The sequence below is a fragment of the Mustela nigripes genome, unplaced genomic scaffold, assembly GCF_022355385.1.
Source record: "Mustela nigripes isolate SB6536 unplaced genomic scaffold, MUSNIG.SB6536 HiC_scaffold_75, whole genome shotgun sequence".
Classification (NCBI taxonomy): Eukaryota; Metazoa; Chordata; class Mammalia; order Carnivora; family Mustelidae; genus Mustela; species Mustela nigripes.
The window spans coordinates 4,302,110-4,321,721 of record NW_026739490.1 but is presented as its reverse complement, the minus strand read 5'-3'; the positions used below and the strand labels follow the sequence as shown (position 1 = coordinate 4,321,721).

Here is a 19,612-nt window from a genome sequence, read left to right as displayed (position 1 = left end):
TGCAGGGAGGTGACTCCTGTTTCAGGTCTGGGAGCAGGGTCCCCATCTGGCCCTGGCCCCCTCTTTCAGGATCCATGGATTGGATGGCAGGAGCCACAGTGACTCTCCGTGTGGCTGCAGCATGTCTATTCCGCAGGTAGGATGAACAGATACCAAGGGCTTAGAATGAGTAGGTATGTGGAGAGGGTAGGCAGGAGAGAGGGGAACCCAACCCTCCCCAACCCTCCCCTCCCCTCCCCTCCCCTCCTCCTCCAGGACTCCAGGAGCAGCAAACTCTACCCTTCTGTCCCAGCCAAACCCCTCACATGCCCAGCTTCAGCCACACACAGCAGCACTTAGTGTCACCTAAGGTCTTGGTCCCACCTCTGCTCCTTTGCTTACAGATTTCCCCTCTGCTAGGAGTACCCTTGCCTCATCTTTACCCTCAGAACAGCGCATCTCAGCTCCAGTATCTCCTTGGCCTTATACCATTGTCAGATTCTATTCTCCCCACCCGGCTCCACCCGGCCAAGTGACGGCTCCCTCCGGGATGCCCCAGCTGGGAAAGGGGAAGTCAAGCAGGTAGAATAGCAGATGCGTGGCACCAAGGAATGAGTGTGAAGCTCCAAGACTGAAGATGGGAGAAGGGTAAGAGAGGTGGGAGAAGGGACCCAAGAAGAAAAAGAAAGTCTCTGGGACCAGGTACCAAGATGGGACTTGGAGGTGGGGAGTGGCAGGTGGCACGGCGTAGGCACATCCCATATGCAGGTCTCCTGCCCGTGCCCTGCACTACGGTTGTGTTTTTTTTTTTTTCCAGACCTCTTTTTCCAGTCCTCTTGCCCCCTTACTCTGTCCCTGAAGATCAAGCAGAGAGGCCAGAGGTGAGGGGTCTTCGGGAGGAGGCAACCACTCACCCAGCAGCTGCAGCAGCAGCAGCAGCAGCGCAGGCGCCAAGCAGAGGCCCATGCCAGGCAGCAAACAGATGGGAAGGACGACTGAAAGCAGAACCCCAGCGGGACAGGTGTCTGCTTCCCAGCAGCGGCCTGAGCCCAGCGTGGGAACCCAAGCGGCAAGCTGCATTGGTGCTGAGGCGCGGACATCCCATGGGGAGGAGCCTTGTAGTGGGAATGACATCCTGCCCCACTGAGTGTGTCTCCCCCTACCCCCTCCTCCGCTTTGCCTGCAGGTAGGTCCCGGAGGTACACAGCCTAGGTGGAAACACACACACACATACACACTCTCTCTCTCTCTCTCTCTCTCCACAACCACTACCACCCCCCACCCCCAGGAGACCTTGTCTCTCCCATGCCAAACTGTCAACTTTGTGAAACATCATTGTTCTTCCCCTTCTTTTATAATTTTAACTTTTCATTGTTAACTAACCTTAGACTTGAAGAAAAGTTGCTAACAAAAATGTTAGTGTTCCCTTATATCTATCCTTCTCAGGATGGCTTTGACCATTCAGGATCTTTTGTGGTCCCATACACATTATAGGGTGATCTTTTCTATTCCTGTGAAAAATGCCATGGAATTTTGATAGGGCTTGCACTGAATCCATAGATGGCTCTGGGTAGGATAGACTCTATACAGTTCTGATTCTTCCTGTTCATAACCACAGAATATCTCGTCATTTATCTGTGTCTTGTTCAGTTTCTGTCATCAAAGTCTTGTAGTTTGCAGCGTACAGGTCTCTTATCTCCTTTGTTGAACTTAATCCTTGATTTTTTTTTATGCAATTGCAAATGCAGTTTTATTTCCGTTAAAGATCATTTGTCAGTGAGGAGAAACTCACCTAATTTCTGTATGTTGATTTTGTATGCTCTAACTATCAAATTTGGGGATTAGTTCTAATCGTTTTTTGGTGGAGTTGTTAGCATTTTCTGTATATAAAATCACGTCATTGGAGCACCTGGCTGGCTCAGTTGAAGCACGTGACTCCTGATCTTGCAGTTGTAAGTTCAAGCCCCACTCTGGGTGTAGAGATTGGTTAAAAATAAAATCTTTGGGGAGGTATGTGCTGTGGTGCATGCTGTGACGTGTGTAAGCCTGACGATTCACAGACCTGTACCCCAGGGCAAATAATACACTTATGTTAATTTAAAAAAAAAAACAGAAAAAAATAAAATCTTTGAAAAAATAAGGTAAAAATAAATAAAATAAAAACATGTCACCTGCAAACAAAGATAAATTTACTTCCCCCATCTGATTTGAAGGCCTTTTATTCTTTTTTCTTTTTTCCTAAGGGCTGTGCTCTCATTTAGGCTTCATGGGAGTGGTTGGAGTGGGCATCCTTATCTTGTTCCTGATCTTAGAGGAAAAGTTTTCAATCTTTCACCATTGAGTATGAAGTCAGCTGTGGGTTTGCAATTATCTGACCTTTGTTATGTTGAGTTATAGTCCTCCTGTGCCTAGTTTTATTTTTTTTGTCTTTATCATGAAAGGATGTGGTATTTTGTCAAATGCTTGTCCTGCATCTATTGAGACGCTCATATGATTTTTATCTTTCTATTAATGTGGTATGTCACATTTATTGATTTGCATATGTTAAACCATCCTGGCATCTCAGGGGTAAATCCCACTGGATCATGGTGTATGATCCCTTTAATGAGCTATTGAATTCACTTTGCTAATATTTGGTTGAGAATTTTTGCATCTGTATTCATCAGGGATATTGGCCTGTAGTTTTCGTGTATCATCCTTAGCTGACTTTGGTATCAGGGCAATGCTGGTTTCCTAAAATAAATTTGGGAGTGTTCCCTCCTCTTTTAATTTTTTGGAAGAGTTTGAAAAGGACTGGTATTAGTTCTTCTTTAAATGTTTGGTAGAATTCATCAGCAAAATCATCTGGCCTGGGGCTTCTAGCTTTTTAAATGTGGACCTTTGTCCCCTGACTTTCAGCTCTCTTTGAATAAAAATTACTGTAGCTATACATTTTCCTCAAAGGACTGCTCTCATGGCCCCCAATATTTGATCATTCAGTTTTTAATCATGCAATGTTTTTCTCTTTATCATGCAATTTTAAGTATTTTGAGACATGCAATATAAGTGGGAATCTCATGGGATCCAGACATCACCCCCCGCCAAAGGGTGAGAATGTGGGGTGATGTATTCATTATGTTCTCTGTTTTCTGTATTTGATGATGGTTTAACATCTTGACTTAGAGGGAGTGGAGGAGAGGGAGCTTGGGAGAGACTGCCTCTAACCCTAATTCCTAGAGCTCATGAAAATTTGCCTATGAATATGTCTCTCTTATGCAGACCAACCAATCTGGTGTCTTTTTCCTAACCCTTACAAAATCTATATTTGCCTTGCCCTAAATCATCCCAGGGCCAGGTACCAGACCATTAGAGACACCCCTATACCTCACAGCTAGTCAGTTGCCCTGCCTTGCCTTTCCTGCAGAAACCTTAGTATAGGCTCTGCCCTCACTCCTGCTTCTGCCTCCCCACTGAACGTCGTGCTTCCCCACGCAGCCCTGTGTGACACCCTTCTCTTGGGAATTATAAGTAATAAAAACTTTCAGTGGCATTAACCTCTCCATGTCAGTACTCAGGTCATCATTGTAAATCAAAAACCTCATGGGTACAATCAAGACAGAAGGCAGCTTGGGCCGCTGGGGTGGCTGGGTTAGTTGAATGTCTGACTCTTGGTTTCACTCAGGTCATAATCTCTGCATCCTGAGATAGAGCCCCGCATCATCGGGCTCTAAGCTCAGTGGGGAGTCTGCTTGAGATTCTCTCTCCCTCTCCCACTGCCCCTTCCCCTGCTTGCTCTCTCTCAAATAAATTAAAAAAAAAAAAAAGACATAAGGCAGCTGTAGAAAACTGCCTCATTCAATCTCTGGGGCTGATGGAGCGGAAGCCAGCCCAAGCCCGGGGCTACCTCTTCTCTGCTGCTCATGGCAGGAATGGTTGGTTGTCAAAATTCCCCCAAGCCTTTGTGCCCCTGAAACATGATTCTGCCGCTCTTCCCATCAAGAAGTAGAGTTTCTCTCCCAATCCCTGGAACTTGGGCTGGCCCTGTGACTTGCTTGTGCCGATAGGGCATTATGGAGTTTAATGTGCCAGTCGTAGAACCTTCCAGAGGCCTTGTAAGCTTCCATTTACTTTCTGGCACGGCTGGGACTGGGGTGAGAAATGATCACTATTATGAATTTTTCCTTCTGCCTCAGGTTCCAAAGTGGCTTGGCATGACACTGTCACTGATCCGGTCTTCCGTTAAAATTCTGATATTTTGTTCACCATTGATTTTTTTTTTTTTGGCATTAATTTTGATCTTTTGACTTTTGCATCTTTTGCATTAAGATTATCTTGATCGCCTTTATTTTTTTTATTTTATTTTTTTTTTTGGTGCTCAAGGTAAGTGCATCATCTGCCTTGCCCTACTCCTGCTCTCTCGAACCCTCCACAGCTGTCATGTGAGCAAGCCTGAGCTAGTCTGTTGGAAAATGGGTGCTTAGCCTGCTCATCCTCATCACTCTCGCCAACAGCCAGCCAAACCCAGAAGTAGACTGGCCCAGCTGAGCAGCAGCTGAATTACACCTAATTTGCCAATTAGTTGTTTCCAGCTACTACTAAGTTTTGGGAGTGGTTTTGTTCTATAGCAACAGCTGACTGATACAGAAGATCACCCAGCAATTCTTCCATGAGTAAGTGGCTTCTCAGAATCTCCAAGGGAGTCAAAAGAGGTGGGGCAAAGGGACGGTTCATGCTAGGGAACAGCATCCTATGCCCAGGTACATCTGGGGCCCTGGCTGCCATCTGAGGCCCCACCCACCAGCTACCACCCCTTAGGACTCATAGGGAGCCCCCTGGGGTTGAATCGATATACAGAGAAAGATTCACAGAGTCTCAAAGGCAGCTTGTCTCTCTTTTGACTTCTACTTGGGTGTCCTTTTTAAAACAGCTCCCATTGTTTTTAAAACAGCTCCTGGAGGAGAGGGTGAGTAGTGTCCACAGCAGACCCCACACTCCTCTGAAACCTCAAGTGCAGGACCAAGAACATGGGTGAGGCTAAGAAAGTGCCTGAGAGACAAGATAAGGCAGGAAAAGCAAAGGAGGAAGGTCCCAAGGATTTTTTTGTTTTGTTTCATTTTGTTTGTTTGCTGGGGCCAAGCTCCAGGGAAGTGGACTCTGTCTGAACTGTAGGGCCCTGAGGGCTATCTTCTGGCCCAGCAGTCACCAGTCTCTGCAGACCTGGGTCTGGGTAAAGTACGTGGAACAGAGACCCCCGGGCTCCCTGGACAGAGGCTGGGTCATGCCCTCCTGCTGACGGGAGGTCAGTGACTACATGACCTTCTCTCCTTGGACTGATAGATTTTAGGGCTGCAGTATGTACCCTACCAGGATTCCCTAGCCCTAAGGAATGGGGACAGCACTGCACACCTTCTGATAAAGCTCTGGGGTCCTGGAGTAGGTGGGCAAGCTCAACTTAGGGAAGCAATTTGTAGGCTGCCAAAGTGCAGACGGTCTGACTCTGTGGCTCTGCGCCTGGGAGACCTAGTCCCTGGAGAGGCTGCCAGCGGTCCATGGTAAGTATCCTCATCTCAGGAGCTCCCTCTCACCAGCGACAGGATCTCGGCTTCTGGACCTGACCCGCTGAAAATGAAGAGGAATGGTTGCCCCTGAGGGCCAAGACCCCCTTTCCTCCCTCACTGAGGATCAGTGACCCAAGAAGAGATACGACTTCTCTCTCTCCCACGCTAAGGCCTTCCAGCGTCAGGTCTCCATGACCAATGCTCTTCCACAAGGTCATGTCTCACTTGCATAATAACCCAAGATCAGCTACCTCCGAGTTGGGACAACAGAGGTGGTGGGTGATGTGCGGAGGGCGCTGCCTACCTTGGGGTTGCAGGCAGGGCACCCAGCCAGAGGCTCCTCAAGGTGGCTCCTGGGCTCTGGCAGAGTTCTCAAGGTCTGCAGCAATGGGTGGAGGCCACATATTGTGACCACTGGCAGGAGTCCCTGGGGCAGGGTGGGGACTGGGGCCTCAGGGTGTCTGGGTGCTACATGGAAAGAAGGGGGGTCCATCTGGAAGGAGGTGGAAGGCAAGAGCGCATCCTTCACTGCCCTCCCCATCTCCTTCTGTGCCTCACTCACCCAAGGGCTGGGGTTCTCCAATGACTGTAGGGCCCAATTCCATGGAGTGAACACCGCTGGGGGGGCAGTCCCTGTTTGGGCCATCTTTGGGCCTGAGCAGTGGGATAAGAGAGCAGGAGGCTGGCACAGTGGTCCTGAGCAGACACACCTGACCTGAGTTCTGCCTTTAATGCGCCTCTACCCTTCTGGTCCATGTCCCTGCCTCCAGTTCCCCTCCTGCTCCCTCCTGGGAGAGGCCCTGGGGTTCTAGGCTCCAGGTCCGGCTCCTGCCCTCCCAGGGCCACAGGCACTTCTCTCTAGCCCTGACATTTTTCACAAGCTCTGCCATCACCCCAATATCCTGGCACCCTTCAGATACTGGCATCACTCAGGCTCCAAAGACAGGTGTCTGTGCTCCCCAATATCAGGTATTCCTGTGCCCCTTGCCATTGGGTGGCCCTGCCATCCTTAATGACTCAGAGCCATGCCTGGGTGCCCACGTCCCATCTCCCAGAGCCTTGCCTTGTCCTTTGCTCTCTCTCCGAAACAGTATCCACTGTGCTCGAGACTCTGCCTTAATGATGATATGTGGGTGCCCCTACCACACCTGGCCTCTAGGCCCCCTGATGCTGACACACCAAACTCTGAGCACCTTGCTTGTCCCCCATAGACCTGCAATCACTGCTCATCGTGTCAAAGCCCTCTCGGGACCTGGGACCTGGCTGGTGCTCTGCCCCTGTCCGGGCTGCCTTCAGCCCCAGTCTCTAGCCCAAACCCTGCCCTTGCCCAAACTTGTCCAGAGCACTCCCAAGGTCAGGCTGTGTCAGATGTGCCCTAGGGGGCCTCCCCTGCCCAGCACCCAGTGATCAACCCTGCTTAGGTGTTATGTGACCTCCTCCCAGGCCACGGAAAACTGGGTGAGGAGCAGGCCCTGGGCACAAGGGCAGCCAGCCCCCTAGCTAAGCAGTGGTGTGGACTGAAAGGAGGTGCCAGGCCCAGCATTTGTGAACTTGAAAGATGTACAGAAGAGATTTAAGCAGAGGAAATGGAAAAAGGCAGATGAGTCATTAGAGGCTAGGAAAGTCCTGAAGGGCACAGTGGAGACCTGCAGGATGAGCTTGTAGAACAAAGGATGAGGCAGTCCCCTGGTGGGAGAGACAGAAGAGGGGGTCAAGGGGGCTGAACCACGGTAACTGGGAGGGCTTGGGGGCCCCATGGGGATCCACACCCACCCACTGTGGCCTCCTGCTCAAGGCTCCTTTCCACCGCCTCTGCCCACCCCCTCCTCTGTGTAGCCAGGGGCAAGGTCTAAGCACCCCACCCTAGCTTCCCCAGGCCCAGCTGGGTTCTGCAGAGCAGGGAGTGCTTGAGTGGGCTCAGAGCCTACCCTCGGCTTGGGGCATCCCTCCTCAAGCCCCAGAGGCATGGCAGGAGACGGTATCCTGGGCACCTGAAGCAGCACCAGGCCAGGCCAGCCCCCAGCAGCAACGGCAACACAAAGCTAAGCATCATTGCTAGCAGGAAGGCCTTGTGGTCTGTGGACAACAGGGTAAGTCTGAGTACTTAGCAGGGGCACCTCCCCAGCCTCTCTCCACTTGTCCACCATGGACACACCTTCAGGCTGCATGGGGCCACTGTCCACACTGCCACCAAACCCTCGCTTGTCGCAGAAGGGCGGAGCCCACCCCGGAGCACAGTGGCAGTTTTGGTTACTGTTGCAAACCTAGGAGGAGAAGAAAGGAGGAGGATCCCGCAGGGTCAGGAACTCCAAGGTCATCACCCCCACCCCCGCAATCACATTCTGGTCACTCACCCCACGGCCATGGCAGGCTGCCAGGCATTGCTCCAGCTGCCAGAAGGTAGTATTTCGGCAGCGCCTGTCCTGGCACACCTAGGGGCAGTGTGTACACTGGGCAGTTAGGGGGAGTGATTATCCCAAAGGCAGGACTTCAGCACTGGGGGAAGGGTGCAGGGCTCACCATGCTAGGTCCACACTGGGTGCCTGGCTCTACCAGGCCCAAGTCGAGCACATCCAGCTGGACACCGGGCATCACAAAGACTCCCCTGCAGGTCACCTCATCGCTGCCTAGTCCAATGGTGGAGTCCACAGGCACAGTGTGCGATGGGCGTGGCCGCTGCTCCCCACCAAGGCACTGCAGCTTCCCGCACTGAGCATCCCTGGGGAGGAAAGTGCAGGGCGGGCGATCAAACAGTAACATGTGTCCTTGCCCCAGCGCACTACCCAGCTTCCCCGCCCTCCCCTATACTCCCCACCTCTGCGCACAAGGCACAAAGCCACCCTTGCTGTCCTCCCCGCAGTTCCCGTGGGCGTCTCCCGCGGAGTTCACGATCTGGAAACAGGCCTCTGGTGCTGGGCTGGAGGCTGAGGAAGCATGGGCAAAACCGCACTGGCTTCCGTCCCCCTAGCAATCCCCCCAATCTTCCCTAGAGTAGAAAACAGCGCACACCCGAGGATGGGCCGGAGTGCTCCGGTAGTCTCACCAGGCCCCCAGAGCTGCTGGCACTGCTGCTCCAGTGTAGGACATGCGCCATCCCAGCAGTAGCCCCGGCCGCCGGCACAGGGCGAGCCGTCCAGGAGGTAAAAGTCCGGGGGGCAGTAAGGGGAGGCGCCCGTGCAAAACTCTGGGAGGTCACAGTCACCCACAGCTCCGCGGCACGGCACGCCGGCCGGCTTCAGCTACGCAGGTAGAGGGAGGTTGGCGGAGGCACAGAGGGACAACAGACCGTGAGATCCAGACGGAGAGCGCAGCGCAGAGGCTGGAGGGCCAGGCAGGCCCCTGCTCGAATACAGCCGGCACCCGCCGGGGGACCCGAGCGCGCCAATCAGCCAAGACCAACAGGCCGGCTCGCAAGCGCCCCCTAACCCCTCACCCCGAGCCTCCCACGCCCTCACCAGGCAGCGAGCGCAGCAGTCCCCGTGGGTGCACTGGGCCCCCGCGCGCAGCGAGCAGTTGTGGGCGAAGCAGCAGGCGTCCGTGCACTCCTGGAGCCGAAAAGGGGATGTAGGGACCGGTCGGTAAGGATGCCGCACCCCAGACCTCGGAGGGGCGTTGGGGAAGGGGAGGGTGGGGCGCCAGTCTCGGGTCGCCAGGGGCCGGGAGCGCGGACCTGACCTGGCTGGCGCCGCAGTCGCACTCCTCGCCGTCCTCCACGAGGCCGTTCCCGCAGCGCGCCCGGGGCACGAGGAGCCCCGAGTCGGGCGCGTTGGAAAGGCACGCACCGCCCCCCTTGCGGAAGAAGGCGCGCAGCTGGCGCCGGCTGCAGGCGCTGAACACCCGCGGGAATGGGCGCCTACGGGCGGGGAAGGGCATCCCGCGTGCTGGCACCGCCGCCCTCGGCCCCCTGCTCTTCTCCCATCCCCTCCCACCAGTACCCCTGTACTTGGCCACACAGACCCCGGGCGCAGTCACACTGCCTAAGAGACCAGCGGCCCGGAGCCTCTAAAAGCCGGGCCCAAAGAGGGCAAGGAACCTGCACAAGGTCACGCTGTGAGCCCGAGGCTGGAAGGCGTCACACCAGGACCAGGCAGCCCAGGACTCGAGGTCGGATCGCGACCTAGAGCTGTTCCTCCCGGGGTTGGAGAATCCTTGCTAGAATGTTCTGAAAATAATCTTCATATTTTTGACAATCCACTTTTTCTGCCTTTTCTCCCTTCAAGCGTCATAAAGAACTCTCGGGGGGGGGGGGGGTGCTATGATCATATCCCCATTTTACGAAAGAGAAAATGGAATCGTAATCATTTCTCACAAAGAAAAGGAAAGGGCCCTGGTCCCGCGGGGCCTCCCCTAAAGCCCCTGCCTGACCGCAGCGTTCGTACCCTGTGGCCGCGGCCATGACACAGCCGCCTTGCTCGGCCGCCGCCTCCACACAGCAGCCGTCAGGGTCGTGGCTGAGGCCAAGGCTGTGACCTATCTCGTGGGCCATGGTGGCTGCTGCGCCAATGGGAAGCTCCGAGTGGTCCTGAGAGGGAGTGGGGACAGTCGGGGCAGGCCGCGGGGACGCCACCTCCTCCCCCAGCCCTTCCTTGCCCCGCTGCCTCCTGCCCCCTGCTCCCCACTGCTGTCCGGGCGGTGGGGGGGAGGGGGTGGAGCTCACCGTGCTCACGCCTCCGGAGCTCTCCGCGCAACACATGCCCTCGATGGGCGCCAGGCCCACGGTGTCGCCCTGGAAGGCGCGGCCCCTGAAGGCAGAATGCAGCATGACCTGGAGGAGCCAGGATTCTGGGCCGCCAGGTCGGGGCCCCGCGTGGGCGTGGGGGGCACCCACGTGAGCAGCTGCGCGGAGTCGTGTGGCCGCCGTGCCCTCAGTCCTCGGCGCCAGTGCAGGAAGGCCCAGAGCGTGGCATTGGCATCTGGCGTGACGCGGCTCTGATCCTGCTCCGTCCATATTTCCAGGCCCGTCAGGGCCACCTGAATGTCCAGAGTCCTGAGAATCTGTGGACAAGACGGGGGGTGAGGACAGGAAGACAGGGGTGGGGGGAGGTGAGGGAGGATGGCGTGGGGAGAGTGAGGACAGGACAGGCCACAGTGTGGGTCCTCCTTCCTGGGGTGCCTGTAGGCTCAGTTCCCTGGCCTCATCTCCAAGCCTGCCACACCACAACACCCCCCCCCCCCATCTCCCAGCCCCTCCACCTCCTGCCCCAGGACTTGCCAGCCTATGTGGCAGTCACCCCCACCAGGGCTGTCTTTCCACCAAAGCCAACCTGGTCCACATAGTTGGCCACCTCCAGGAGACGCTGTTTGGTGTGGTTCAGGTTCCGGTGCTGGGTCAAAAACTGGAAAGGCAGGCATAAGAGGGTGTCACAGGCTGAACCGGTCCCATCCCACCCTGCCAGCCCCCTGGGGCCTCTGGCTCACCAGCGTGTGGTCAGCCACAATGTACAACTCCAAGAACTTTGGGCTCCTGCCGACCTCCCGCCTCTCCTGGGGAGAGACAATGGTGACCTTCAGTGGCAGGCTGCCAGGCTTGAGTCCTGACCGCTAACATCAATTCCCAGGAAGCACAAATTTAATTTTAAAGATTGCTAGAACTTGTTTATTCACCCTCCAGTTAGAAATGTTAGAATTGGAGGCCCTGAACTGGGACTGTGTATTCCTATATGCAGTGGTTACTGCATTCCCATTCCCACTCCTGTCGGTGCCCCTGACCTTGACCTGAGTGGCACGAGAAAGGCTAGCCATGTCCCCTTTGTTCCTGGCATCCCTGTGGCCACAGGCCCCTTTCCAGCCAAGCAGCTGCCCGATCTGGAACATCTTGTGAGTGACGAAGGCCTCAGAGTCTCTGGCTGACCAAGGATGCACATAGTAACTGGCATTCCTGTCCAGTGTGATCAGGCCCCTAGGGTGCGAGGAGTGCAGAGAAGGGTGAGAAGGGACTGTTTCCCCAGCCCCAGGCCCAGGCCCCTCCCCCAGAATGCCTCACCTCATCCCGGAGCAGGTGCTGAAGACCACCCAGGAGTCAGGGAAGCCCCTCACGTGCCCATGGTAGAGGCAGTGGTCCTGGAGAGCAAGGGACCCAGCCCCAAAGCTCAGCCAGGGCTGAACTGGGAGGCGTAAGAGAGAGAGAGAGAGAGAGAGAGCATGGTGGGGGGCTGGCTGCAGGCTCTCCTTAAGAAGAGGTGGAGAATGGGGAAGGAATGGTGGAGAGGTCCTCAGGGAGTGCACCTCCCCCCCGCCCCCCAGCACCCTTACCCTGTCCTCAGAGCCCATGGAAGTATCTCACCGTGTGGTTGGGGACCAGCACCACTGGGTGCCCATCTGGGCTATAGTGGGTTTCTGTGTATCCTGGGGCCAGCAGCCTGCTGGGAAGGGGGTGTTGTAGGAGTCACATAATTCAGCCTGGCCTCTTCCAGGATGCCCTCCCAGCCTTCCTCCCTGAACGCTAGCACTGAGGAAGCACCCACGTGGATGTTCGGGAACAGACAGGAACCACTGTGCGTTGCTCAGATCAGAAAAACCCTGGGCTAGAGGGAGAAAGGTGGAGGGCAGGAAGGAGCCTTGGCAATGGCTGAGGTGTGGAAAGTGGGGGTGTGGGAGGCACCAGGAAGGAGCAGGAATGGGGAAAGAGTTTGTGGTCCCTGTGGGACCTGCGGCAGGGTCTGTTGGTCTGGGGAGGGGCAGGAGGGAGGATTCAGGAGACACTGATGAGGAAGTGGGACCCAGAGCCAAGGAAGTGCAGCGACCTCCCTTGGTGGCCCTACCTGCTGCTCAGCCTTGTTGGGCATCTGGTCAACCCTCTCTTGTCTTCTTCCCTGCCCCCCAAATCCAGATCTTCTCCGGCCCCTAGACTGTACATATCTCCCCACCTGTCCATCAGTGATGCTCACCCCATACTTCCAGAGAAAAAGAAAATCCCCACCTGCTCACAGCTGCTCATGCCTGCCCAGCAGAGCAGCAGAATCCCATCCCCACCTTCTTCAGACCCCACTCCAGTAACAATACCACCATTCTTCTCCATCTCTGCAGGGTCCTTGTCACCAAGGTGAATGAACCATGAGTCAGTTTCTCTTCTGTAAAGAAAATCCTCAACCCCCATCTCGCCTTGACGTCTTTACTCCCAGACCACTGCCTCCCAGACCACTGCAAAGACCTGCGATACCTGCTTCTCCACCTCATAGTCTTTCCTCCCCCTTCTCCAGTTTGGCTCCCCCAACACACACAACACACTCAACCTGAGGAGTAGGTGATGTGGTCACCCCCTTTCCTGTGTGGGGATGTTGAACCCCAGAACTGTGCTGAGCTGTGTGGAACTAGAATGTGTTCCTGGTGCATCTGGCTCCATGGGGGAAGAAGTCAGCATGTGTAGAGTGCTTGCAACATTGCGTCCGATGAAGCAAGCACTCAGTGAATGAAAGCTGTTGGTAATTCCGTCTGGGTGGTTTCCAGACCCCACGCTCCACCTTCGACACCCATCCCACCTGGCCCAGCTCTGCCTCCTCATTCACCAGCTCAAAATCTTTGCCTTTGCCTCATCCTGGACACTCAGCCTTAAAATGGCCTCTGTGATCTGGCCTTAACGGGTCTCCCCAGTTTCATTTCCCACTGCTCCCTTCCCTGCAGATGGAGACCCTCCCGGCAAGCCAGACAAATTGCCTCTCTGAAAGCGCCTTGATTTGCTAGCTACTGCACTTTTGTCCCTGCTGTCCCTCAGCCCTGAGCACCTACCCAACTATGGAATCCATCTCGGAGTCTCTTCGGACTCAGCATACCCTTTGAGCACCCACAGGGTGATGCTCACTCATTTCTGGCAGGAAACTAACAAGGTGCTCCTGGGGCTGGAGTGGGGTGTGTGCCCCACAGCTGGCCTGACCCAGCCTCAGCAGCCTATTTCTGCCTTGAGGGACCCGGTCATGGACTGGCGTGCCTTTTTCTGTCACCTGTACCCCTGCCTCTGGGGCCCTCCCTCCAGCCAGCCTCCCTCATGTGTTCCCCTCAGTCCCTGCCCCCCACAGATTCCCTCCCCCCAGAGAGTGGGGGGCTGTTCTTGGTTGCTAGCCTCCTCCCCAGCCTGGTACTCACTGGCTCTTCTCCAGCTCCAGCAGGAGCTCCTGCCCTTCAGCCTTCAAGGACACCAGCCCCGAGTCTAGCTTCGAGACCTGGGCAAGACGGAGAGCAGGGATGGGGAGCAGGCTGGTGAGGGAGAGTCGGGGGGCAGGGGGCAGCAAGCTCCCCACTTGCCATGGTAGGTATGGATGGGTGTGGAGGTGAGAATATGCAAGCATATATGTTCCCAAACTCGGGTGCTTTTGGTTCTGACAACAGGCATTTGACACAGCCCGCTAAGTGAATGTCCTCTGGAGAGATGAGACAAGGCATCCCAGAAAGGTGTGCTGCCTTACACAGGGTGACTGAGCTTTTCCTCTGGCTCTCCCTTCTGCTTCACAGCCAGAAGCCTTGCTCTAAGTGGGGAGGACGGTGGGGTCCTGAGGACATTGGGTGGAGGACTCAGACATCCTTACAACCTCTTTTCTCTGTATCTTGCTGCTCCCTACTCTGTGTAGAATTCAGACTTTACTCCCTCCTTGTCCAATTCTGACAAATCAAAAATTTCCCTGGCCTCCTGAAGGCCTGCCCCACACCTGCTTCACTGAGCCTGTGGAGTAAACATTAACCCCACCCCCCAATTCCAGGCAGAGAGGAAATCTTCTCAGCTAGATGTCAGGACCAAGCCTGGGCCAGCCTCTCCTTCCCCACAGCTTCTTTGCCTCTCCCACCCTGTGGGAATACCCCCCTCTGCCCCGCCTTGTCCACTCTGCCTGGCTGGGGGCCCAGAGTTGGAGCGGGCCCAGGAGCATCGTGGAGAGCTGTTGTGTCTTCGGAATGTGGGCCCCCACCCTTGCTGGCCCTTCCCTTTTATCCCACCATGCATTGGGCTGGGCCCCAGGCCAAGGGGCTCAGATTCTTCTGGGGGCCTTTTCTCTGCAGGTGGGGAGCAGACAAGATCCCCCACCCCAGCCAAGAGACCTCTCCAGGGCTCTAAGCATGAGCCCACGTGACCAGAATGCCACTTACTTCGTTGGAGAAATGTTGGCACCAAGCACGGACAGCTGCCCCAGATGGAAAGCCTCCTCCTACCTCAACACCAGCCCTGGGCTCCCCTCTCTCTGTCCTAAAGCCCCTGATGTCCTTGTTTCCTGTCCTCCTGGTGACCCTGCTATTCACTACGCACCCCACCCCTAACCTGAAATGTGGGTATTTGCTGCCTCTTAGACGGGACTCCCTACCTCAACTCTGCCTGCTGTCCTCATCTTGGCAGGCTTCCCGGAGGCAAGGGAAAGCAATGCCTTCTGGGATACCCAGCCTCATCACAGCCCAGGCTGGACTGGGAGGGAGGACCAAGTCACTGTGACCCCAGCATGTGCCTAGACTTCCCTTCTGGCAGTGGTGTCCAGGACAACCAACTCAAAGCTTGGGCCAGCTTGAATGGGGGCCCCCGAGGGTCTCAGAGACCCAGGGAAGGTCTTCAGTTAAAAGCTGTAGGGCCTATGGGGCCCTCCTAGCCTTAATGACAGTGTCCACCTGCCTTCCTCCTTGCTGGCTTAGACAGTGGGTTGTCTTCTCTTGCCTGAAATTCAGGATGAAGGGGACTCTCTAGATCTAGGGGAGCCACTGGTCAATGGTTACAAGTGTTTCAGACTTTAGTGGGCCTCAGGGTTCTGGTCTCAGATTGTGTGACCTTAGACACTTTCTCAACCTCTCTGGGCTTCAGTTTGCCCCTCTGTGAAATGGGGATACCAAGGGCACTGGCCTCCTGGTTTGTAGCACAGCTGTGTGATCAATACAGATGGGGACACAGTTATTCTGGAAGTGATGGGTGGGCGTTGGCAGGAAGCTAGGGCGGAGCGTCCTGGAGAAACAAAGTCAGGTGCCCTTGGACAACACTAGGAGAGTGACCAGTGTCCCCTGTCCAGAAGTGGATTCTGAGTGAGCCAGGAAGGCTGAAGTTTTCCCAGAGGGAACAACAATGTGTCCACAGGGTAACTTGTTCTAGTAAACTTGGCAAAAGGAAGATATTTGGGTGTTTTCTTAAAGAGGTCCCTGAAAAGTTTCAGGCCCCACAAATTCTGGCTCCACCTCTGCTGGGGGATGGGGGTGGACTGGATAATTCTGGGAGGGAGGGAGCCAGGGCGAGGAAGCCTGAAAATGACTTCCATGTGTGAAGGCTCATGTGAGCCAGCTATCTCCCCACCCCCACCTGCCAACCCTCTGGGAAGGGGCCAAAAGGCCCCCAGCCAAACTGCCAGGCTGAATGAGGAGGGGCAGAGGGGCTGGAAGACCCTGGGCCCCTGTGAGGGGAAGTACGAGCTGGCACTAACCGGCTCCTCCAGGGGGACCACGCGCCTGACTCTTCCATCTGGGACCCAGTGCAAGGTGACTGGTTTTCCAGGGTGGTTTCCTGGGGGGAGGACAGAGAAAAAGATGAGGGGGAGTATGGGGGGTGTGGGGACGGCAGAGGGATGAGGTTATAGGACCTCAGCCAGGTGGAACAGGAGACTCCATCTTCAACATTCAAAGCCCGGGAAAGGATGGCCACCCATGGAACTGGGAGCCAAGGAGCCACCAGGCAGAAGAAAGCCTGGGAAGGATAACACAGCTGGGGAGGTAGGAGCCCCATTGACCTGGGGGAGACTTGGGGGTCAGAGGCCACAAGGAAGAGATCAAGGCCCCCAGTGCAGAAGGGAAGGGAAAGGGGAGGCAGCCTGGGGTATTTTTAGACTGGGCAGCAGATGCCTTTGGGGTGAGAGATCTGTGAAGAGAGGATGCCTGTGTCTTCACCATCTGGGAAAAACAACAGCCAGATGTCTGCGGAGGCCCACCTTGTCCAGAGCTCCCCTTGAGGGGCCTCATGCTGGAAGCAGGACTTCCAGGGACCCTAGCTCAGAAGCCTGATTCCAGGATCTTTCAAGGTGGGGCGGCCTGGGGGGACACAGCCTGAGTCCTCCCAGGCCGGGTGTGCTTAAGGGGACTCTGGAGGAATACTAGAGCCAAGCATTACTCAGAAGGCTCTGGAATGCTCCCCTGGAATGCTCCCAGCCCCGCACCCCACAGTGGGTCCCAGCAGCTCTTGCCACAACCGCCCTCCAGGAGTCAGGCCCCAGGCAGCCCAGAGCCTGTAGGCAGCCCTCCCTGTCCTCTGACACAATCCCTGGGGAAGCAAGCCCAGCTCCCAAAACTGACAGCTACCCAGCACCCAGCCAGCCCTGACACCACATTCAGACAGCGGACTGTGGAAGTGTTCCAGCTCCTGCCAGGCCACCCCAATTCCTTTCTCTTCCTCCATCCTCTCCCCCAGCCCTCATCATCAGAGACCCAGAACAGCAGCAGCTATAGGAGTCCCCTTCTCCCAGGAAGCCCTCCTGGCTTGGATGAGCCAGTTGCCACGATGGGGGAGGGATCGGAGTGAATCTAGGAGGAGGCATAAGTGGGGGGCAGCCCATCCCAGAAAGGACTAACTGGGTGTGGAGAACTTCCTCTTGCTGGCCCTGGGCCTCCCAGGTAAAGAGGAGAGGGTGTGTCTGTGTGCATGTGTGCATGTGGGTTGGGGGTTCTCTTCATGGCACCCCTGAGGAAGAAGGGGAGGCAGAGATGGAGCTGTGGTGATGAGGGTTAGGGAGCCAGTGTGATGTTGAGGAGCACAAAGCCCTTCTCCACTCACTCCCAACCACCCCCCACCCCAGACTGAGGAGGAGTAGCCATCCAAAGGCATGAGGGCTGTCATCCTACCCTCTTGGGACCCCAGGACAGAACAGGACCCTATCCCTATTGGGTACTCCCCAACAGTGCTCTGGAACCCAGTGCCCCCAGGCTGCCCAGCCCAGCTGGCCATTCCTGCCCCCTCCCAGGTGTGCTCCAGTCCCTGCACAGGGTGCTTCCATAGAGGGAACAGGACACAGTCAGTCCTGCACACAGGGGTTGTGGAGGTTATCTTCTAGGGCCCCTTCTGTCTGAAGTACCTTTCTCTATCTCATCAAACAAGGCAACAATATCAACAACACACACATACTGCCCCCCAGGCCCCGGGATGCCGGCTGCATGAGTCTGAGGGCACAGCAGGGGCTCTGGGCAACCAGTGCACTGGGCCTCAGAGAGGGAGATGCAGGAAAGTCCACACCTGTGGGTGGGGTCTGGGGGTGGTCAAGGCAGAAGAACCCAGAGGAATTTGGGAATTTGGGCAGATGCTCAGAGGGGACCCCCCCCATCCCCCACCCCCCACCCCGCCAATGCTTTGTTATTGGCACTGTGGCATCTGGGCAGAGTGTGTCAGTCTGGGCCACAAGGCCAGCCCAAAACCAAGTACAGCTGAGAGTCCCCTGCGGAGACCCTCTCTTGTCCTCCCAGCCACCGTGGTGGCTGACAGCAACCTCGCTGGCCCGGCGGGGCACGTCGCACTCACCTTGAAACTCTTCGACCCCCCACAAAGGCAAAGGTAGCCTCAAGAGCAGCAGCAGCAGCAGCCACGCCCGCGACCCTCCAGCTCTCCGAGACCCCCAGCCCATCGCTGAGAGCGCCCTGGCCTCCACGACGCGGCTCCCGGCTCCCGGCTCCGCCCCGGCTGGATCCAGGCCGACCCACGCCCAGAGCAGCCGGCCGGCCGCCTCCCGCGCCACCCCGCACGGAACCCCGCAGCCCATCCGCCCGACCCTGGCTCCCGGCCAGACCCCGTGCGCCCTCGGGGAACCGGAGCGGCTGTCTAAGGTTAGGAGCAGGGCCTGCGGAATCCGTGCGGCCCCCCGGGGATCAGCCAGCGCCAAGCCGCGGAGCGGGTGTGGAGTGGGGATGGGGCGGGGCCCCTCGGAAGGGCCTTTGAGGGCCATCGGGGGCTGGTGGAGGAGAGAGCAGGGCTGGAGGCCACCTGCTGCTGCTCGGGTCGCCCCCTCCATGGTCCCCTGGGCGGACCTCTGTCTCCGCCTGCTCACCGACCCTGCCCAGAGGGGCCCTGGCCCGAACCCGGCGGTAGTGCCCCTAGGAGAAGGGAGGCGGGAGCCCTCGAGAGGTGCCCGGGCGGCTCCGAACGCTCCTGGGCGTCGGGGTGGCAGCCAGCCCCAGAGCGCGGGTCGGGGGAGCGGGTGGAGCCGCGGTGCTGCGGGCTTGGTGCCCGGCAAAGGCGAGGCGGGCGCGGGCAGCCCCTGTCCCTGGGGTGGCCGCCGGGAACAACTGCGCAAAGCCACAGACTCCAAGACACAGGGGATCCTTCCTGCTTTGACAACATCTGTTTCTTTCTTTAAAGGTTTGTGTACTGAGTAGTAAATCCGGAAAACGAGTAGCCAGTATTCTGATAGGGAGAGATGTTAACTTTTCTTTTCTTTTCTAAGATTTTGTTTATTTATTTGACAGACAGAGATCACAGGTAGGCAGAGAGGCAGGTAGAGAGAGAGGAGGAAGCAGGCTCCCTGCTGAGCAGAGATCCCGATGCGGGGCTCCATCCCAGGACACGGGGATCATGACTTGAGCAGAGGGCAGAGGCTTTAACCCACTGAATCACCCAGGTGCCCAGGAGGGGTGCGAACTCTTGGGCAAATCTATTTGTTATTGGGAACAAATGCCAACGTTCCCTTAGGAAGAGTTGCAGCAGATATAGGGAAACCTCTGTAGGTCTGATTCAAACAACAAAATATAGTAAGATGTACAGGAATCACACCTCCCTTTTCTTCCCACCCTCTGAGCCCACATCCCCCACCCAATGCAAAGCCGCTATCCTTAGCTCCTTGTATAGGTTTTGGATTAGTTTATGCACATCCAAGACAATACAGATCTCTTTTTTCTTTTATTAACATTTCTCTACACCGCTTCCCCCCCACCCCCACTTACTACACACGGAGGTGCTTCTTATCAGTGCATGTAAAGTGGTCTTATGATTATTACTAGTATCCTATTATCATTACTTCAGGTTTTCAAGTCAACTTTATTAAGATAATTTACACACAGTAAAGTGGACCTGGGGCACCTGGGTGGCTCAGCTGGTTGAGCTTCTGCCTTCAGCTCAGGTCATGATCTCAGGAGTCCTGGGATCAAGCCCCGAGTCAGGCTCCCTCCTC

General features: G+C 56.2%; 1 protein-coding gene and 2 long non-coding RNA genes across 9 annotated transcripts in view; 2 read left to right on the top strand and 1 right to left on the bottom strand.

Moving 5' to 3' along the window:
- Positions 1 to 2,164: 2,164 nt before the first annotated feature.
- On the bottom strand, positions 2,165 to 18,266 carry LOC132008136 (disintegrin and metalloproteinase domain-containing protein 33-like). 7 transcript variants are annotated; one of them, XM_059386529.1, is made up of 22 exons: positions 17,971 to 18,266; positions 15,893 to 15,972; positions 13,596 to 13,672; positions 11,800 to 11,878; positions 11,500 to 11,576; positions 11,226 to 11,415; positions 10,935 to 11,000; positions 10,781 to 10,852; positions 10,345 to 10,511; positions 10,174 to 10,258; positions 9,896 to 10,038; positions 9,192 to 9,369; positions 8,972 to 9,061; positions 8,560 to 8,755; positions 8,332 to 8,440; positions 8,037 to 8,235; positions 7,871 to 7,948; positions 7,672 to 7,780; positions 7,445 to 7,592; positions 6,079 to 6,170; positions 5,821 to 5,984; positions 2,166 to 5,577 (listed from the first exon to the last, which is right to left on the bottom strand). In XM_059386529.1, exons 1-22 carry the CDS (start codon positions 18,206 to 18,208, stop codon positions 5,521 to 5,523), a joined length of 2,694 nt encoding a protein of 897 aa, XP_059242512.1. In that variant the 5' UTR covers positions 18,209 to 18,266; the 3' UTR covers positions 2,166 to 5,520. The 7 variants fall into 7 exon arrangements, with proteins under 7 accessions (XP_059242518.1, XP_059242512.1, XP_059242515.1 ...); XM_059386532.1 differs by having other exon boundaries at positions 5,821 to 5,895; XM_059386531.1 differs by having other exon boundaries at positions 11,232 to 11,415.
- Positions 8,566 to 9,710, top strand: LOC132008137 (uncharacterized). Its single transcript, XR_009401549.1, has 3 exons — positions 8,566 to 8,656; positions 8,975 to 9,094; positions 9,472 to 9,710. It is a non-coding gene; the product is annotated as an uncharacterized LOC132008137 (long non-coding RNA).
- LOC132008138 (uncharacterized) overlaps positions 18,186 to 19,612 on the top strand; it is a 9,769-nt gene continuing 8,342 nt past the window's right edge. Inside the window, exon 1 of the long non-coding RNA XR_009401550.1 lies at positions 18,186 to 18,272. This is a non-coding gene — a long non-coding RNA (uncharacterized LOC132008138). The remainder of the gene's footprint in view (positions 18,273 to 19,612) is intronic.

What these genes read in the sequence shown, in the direction of transcription:
- LOC132008136 (XM_059386529.1), bottom strand. Translation starts at nt 18,208, where the DNA reads ATGGGCTGCGGGGTTCCGTGCGGGGTGGCGCGGGAGGCGGCCGGCCGG. An exon ending in GGGGGTCGAAGAGTTTCAAG is followed by an intron (nt 15,973 to 17,970) that starts GTGAGTGCGACG and finishes TCCTCCCCCCAG; the next exon opens with GAAACCACCCTGGAAAACCA. An exon ending in TGGAGAACCCCAGCCCTTGG is followed by an intron (nt 5,985 to 6,078) that starts GTGAGTGAGGCA and finishes CTTTCCATGTAG; the next exon opens with CACCCAGACACCCTGAGGCC.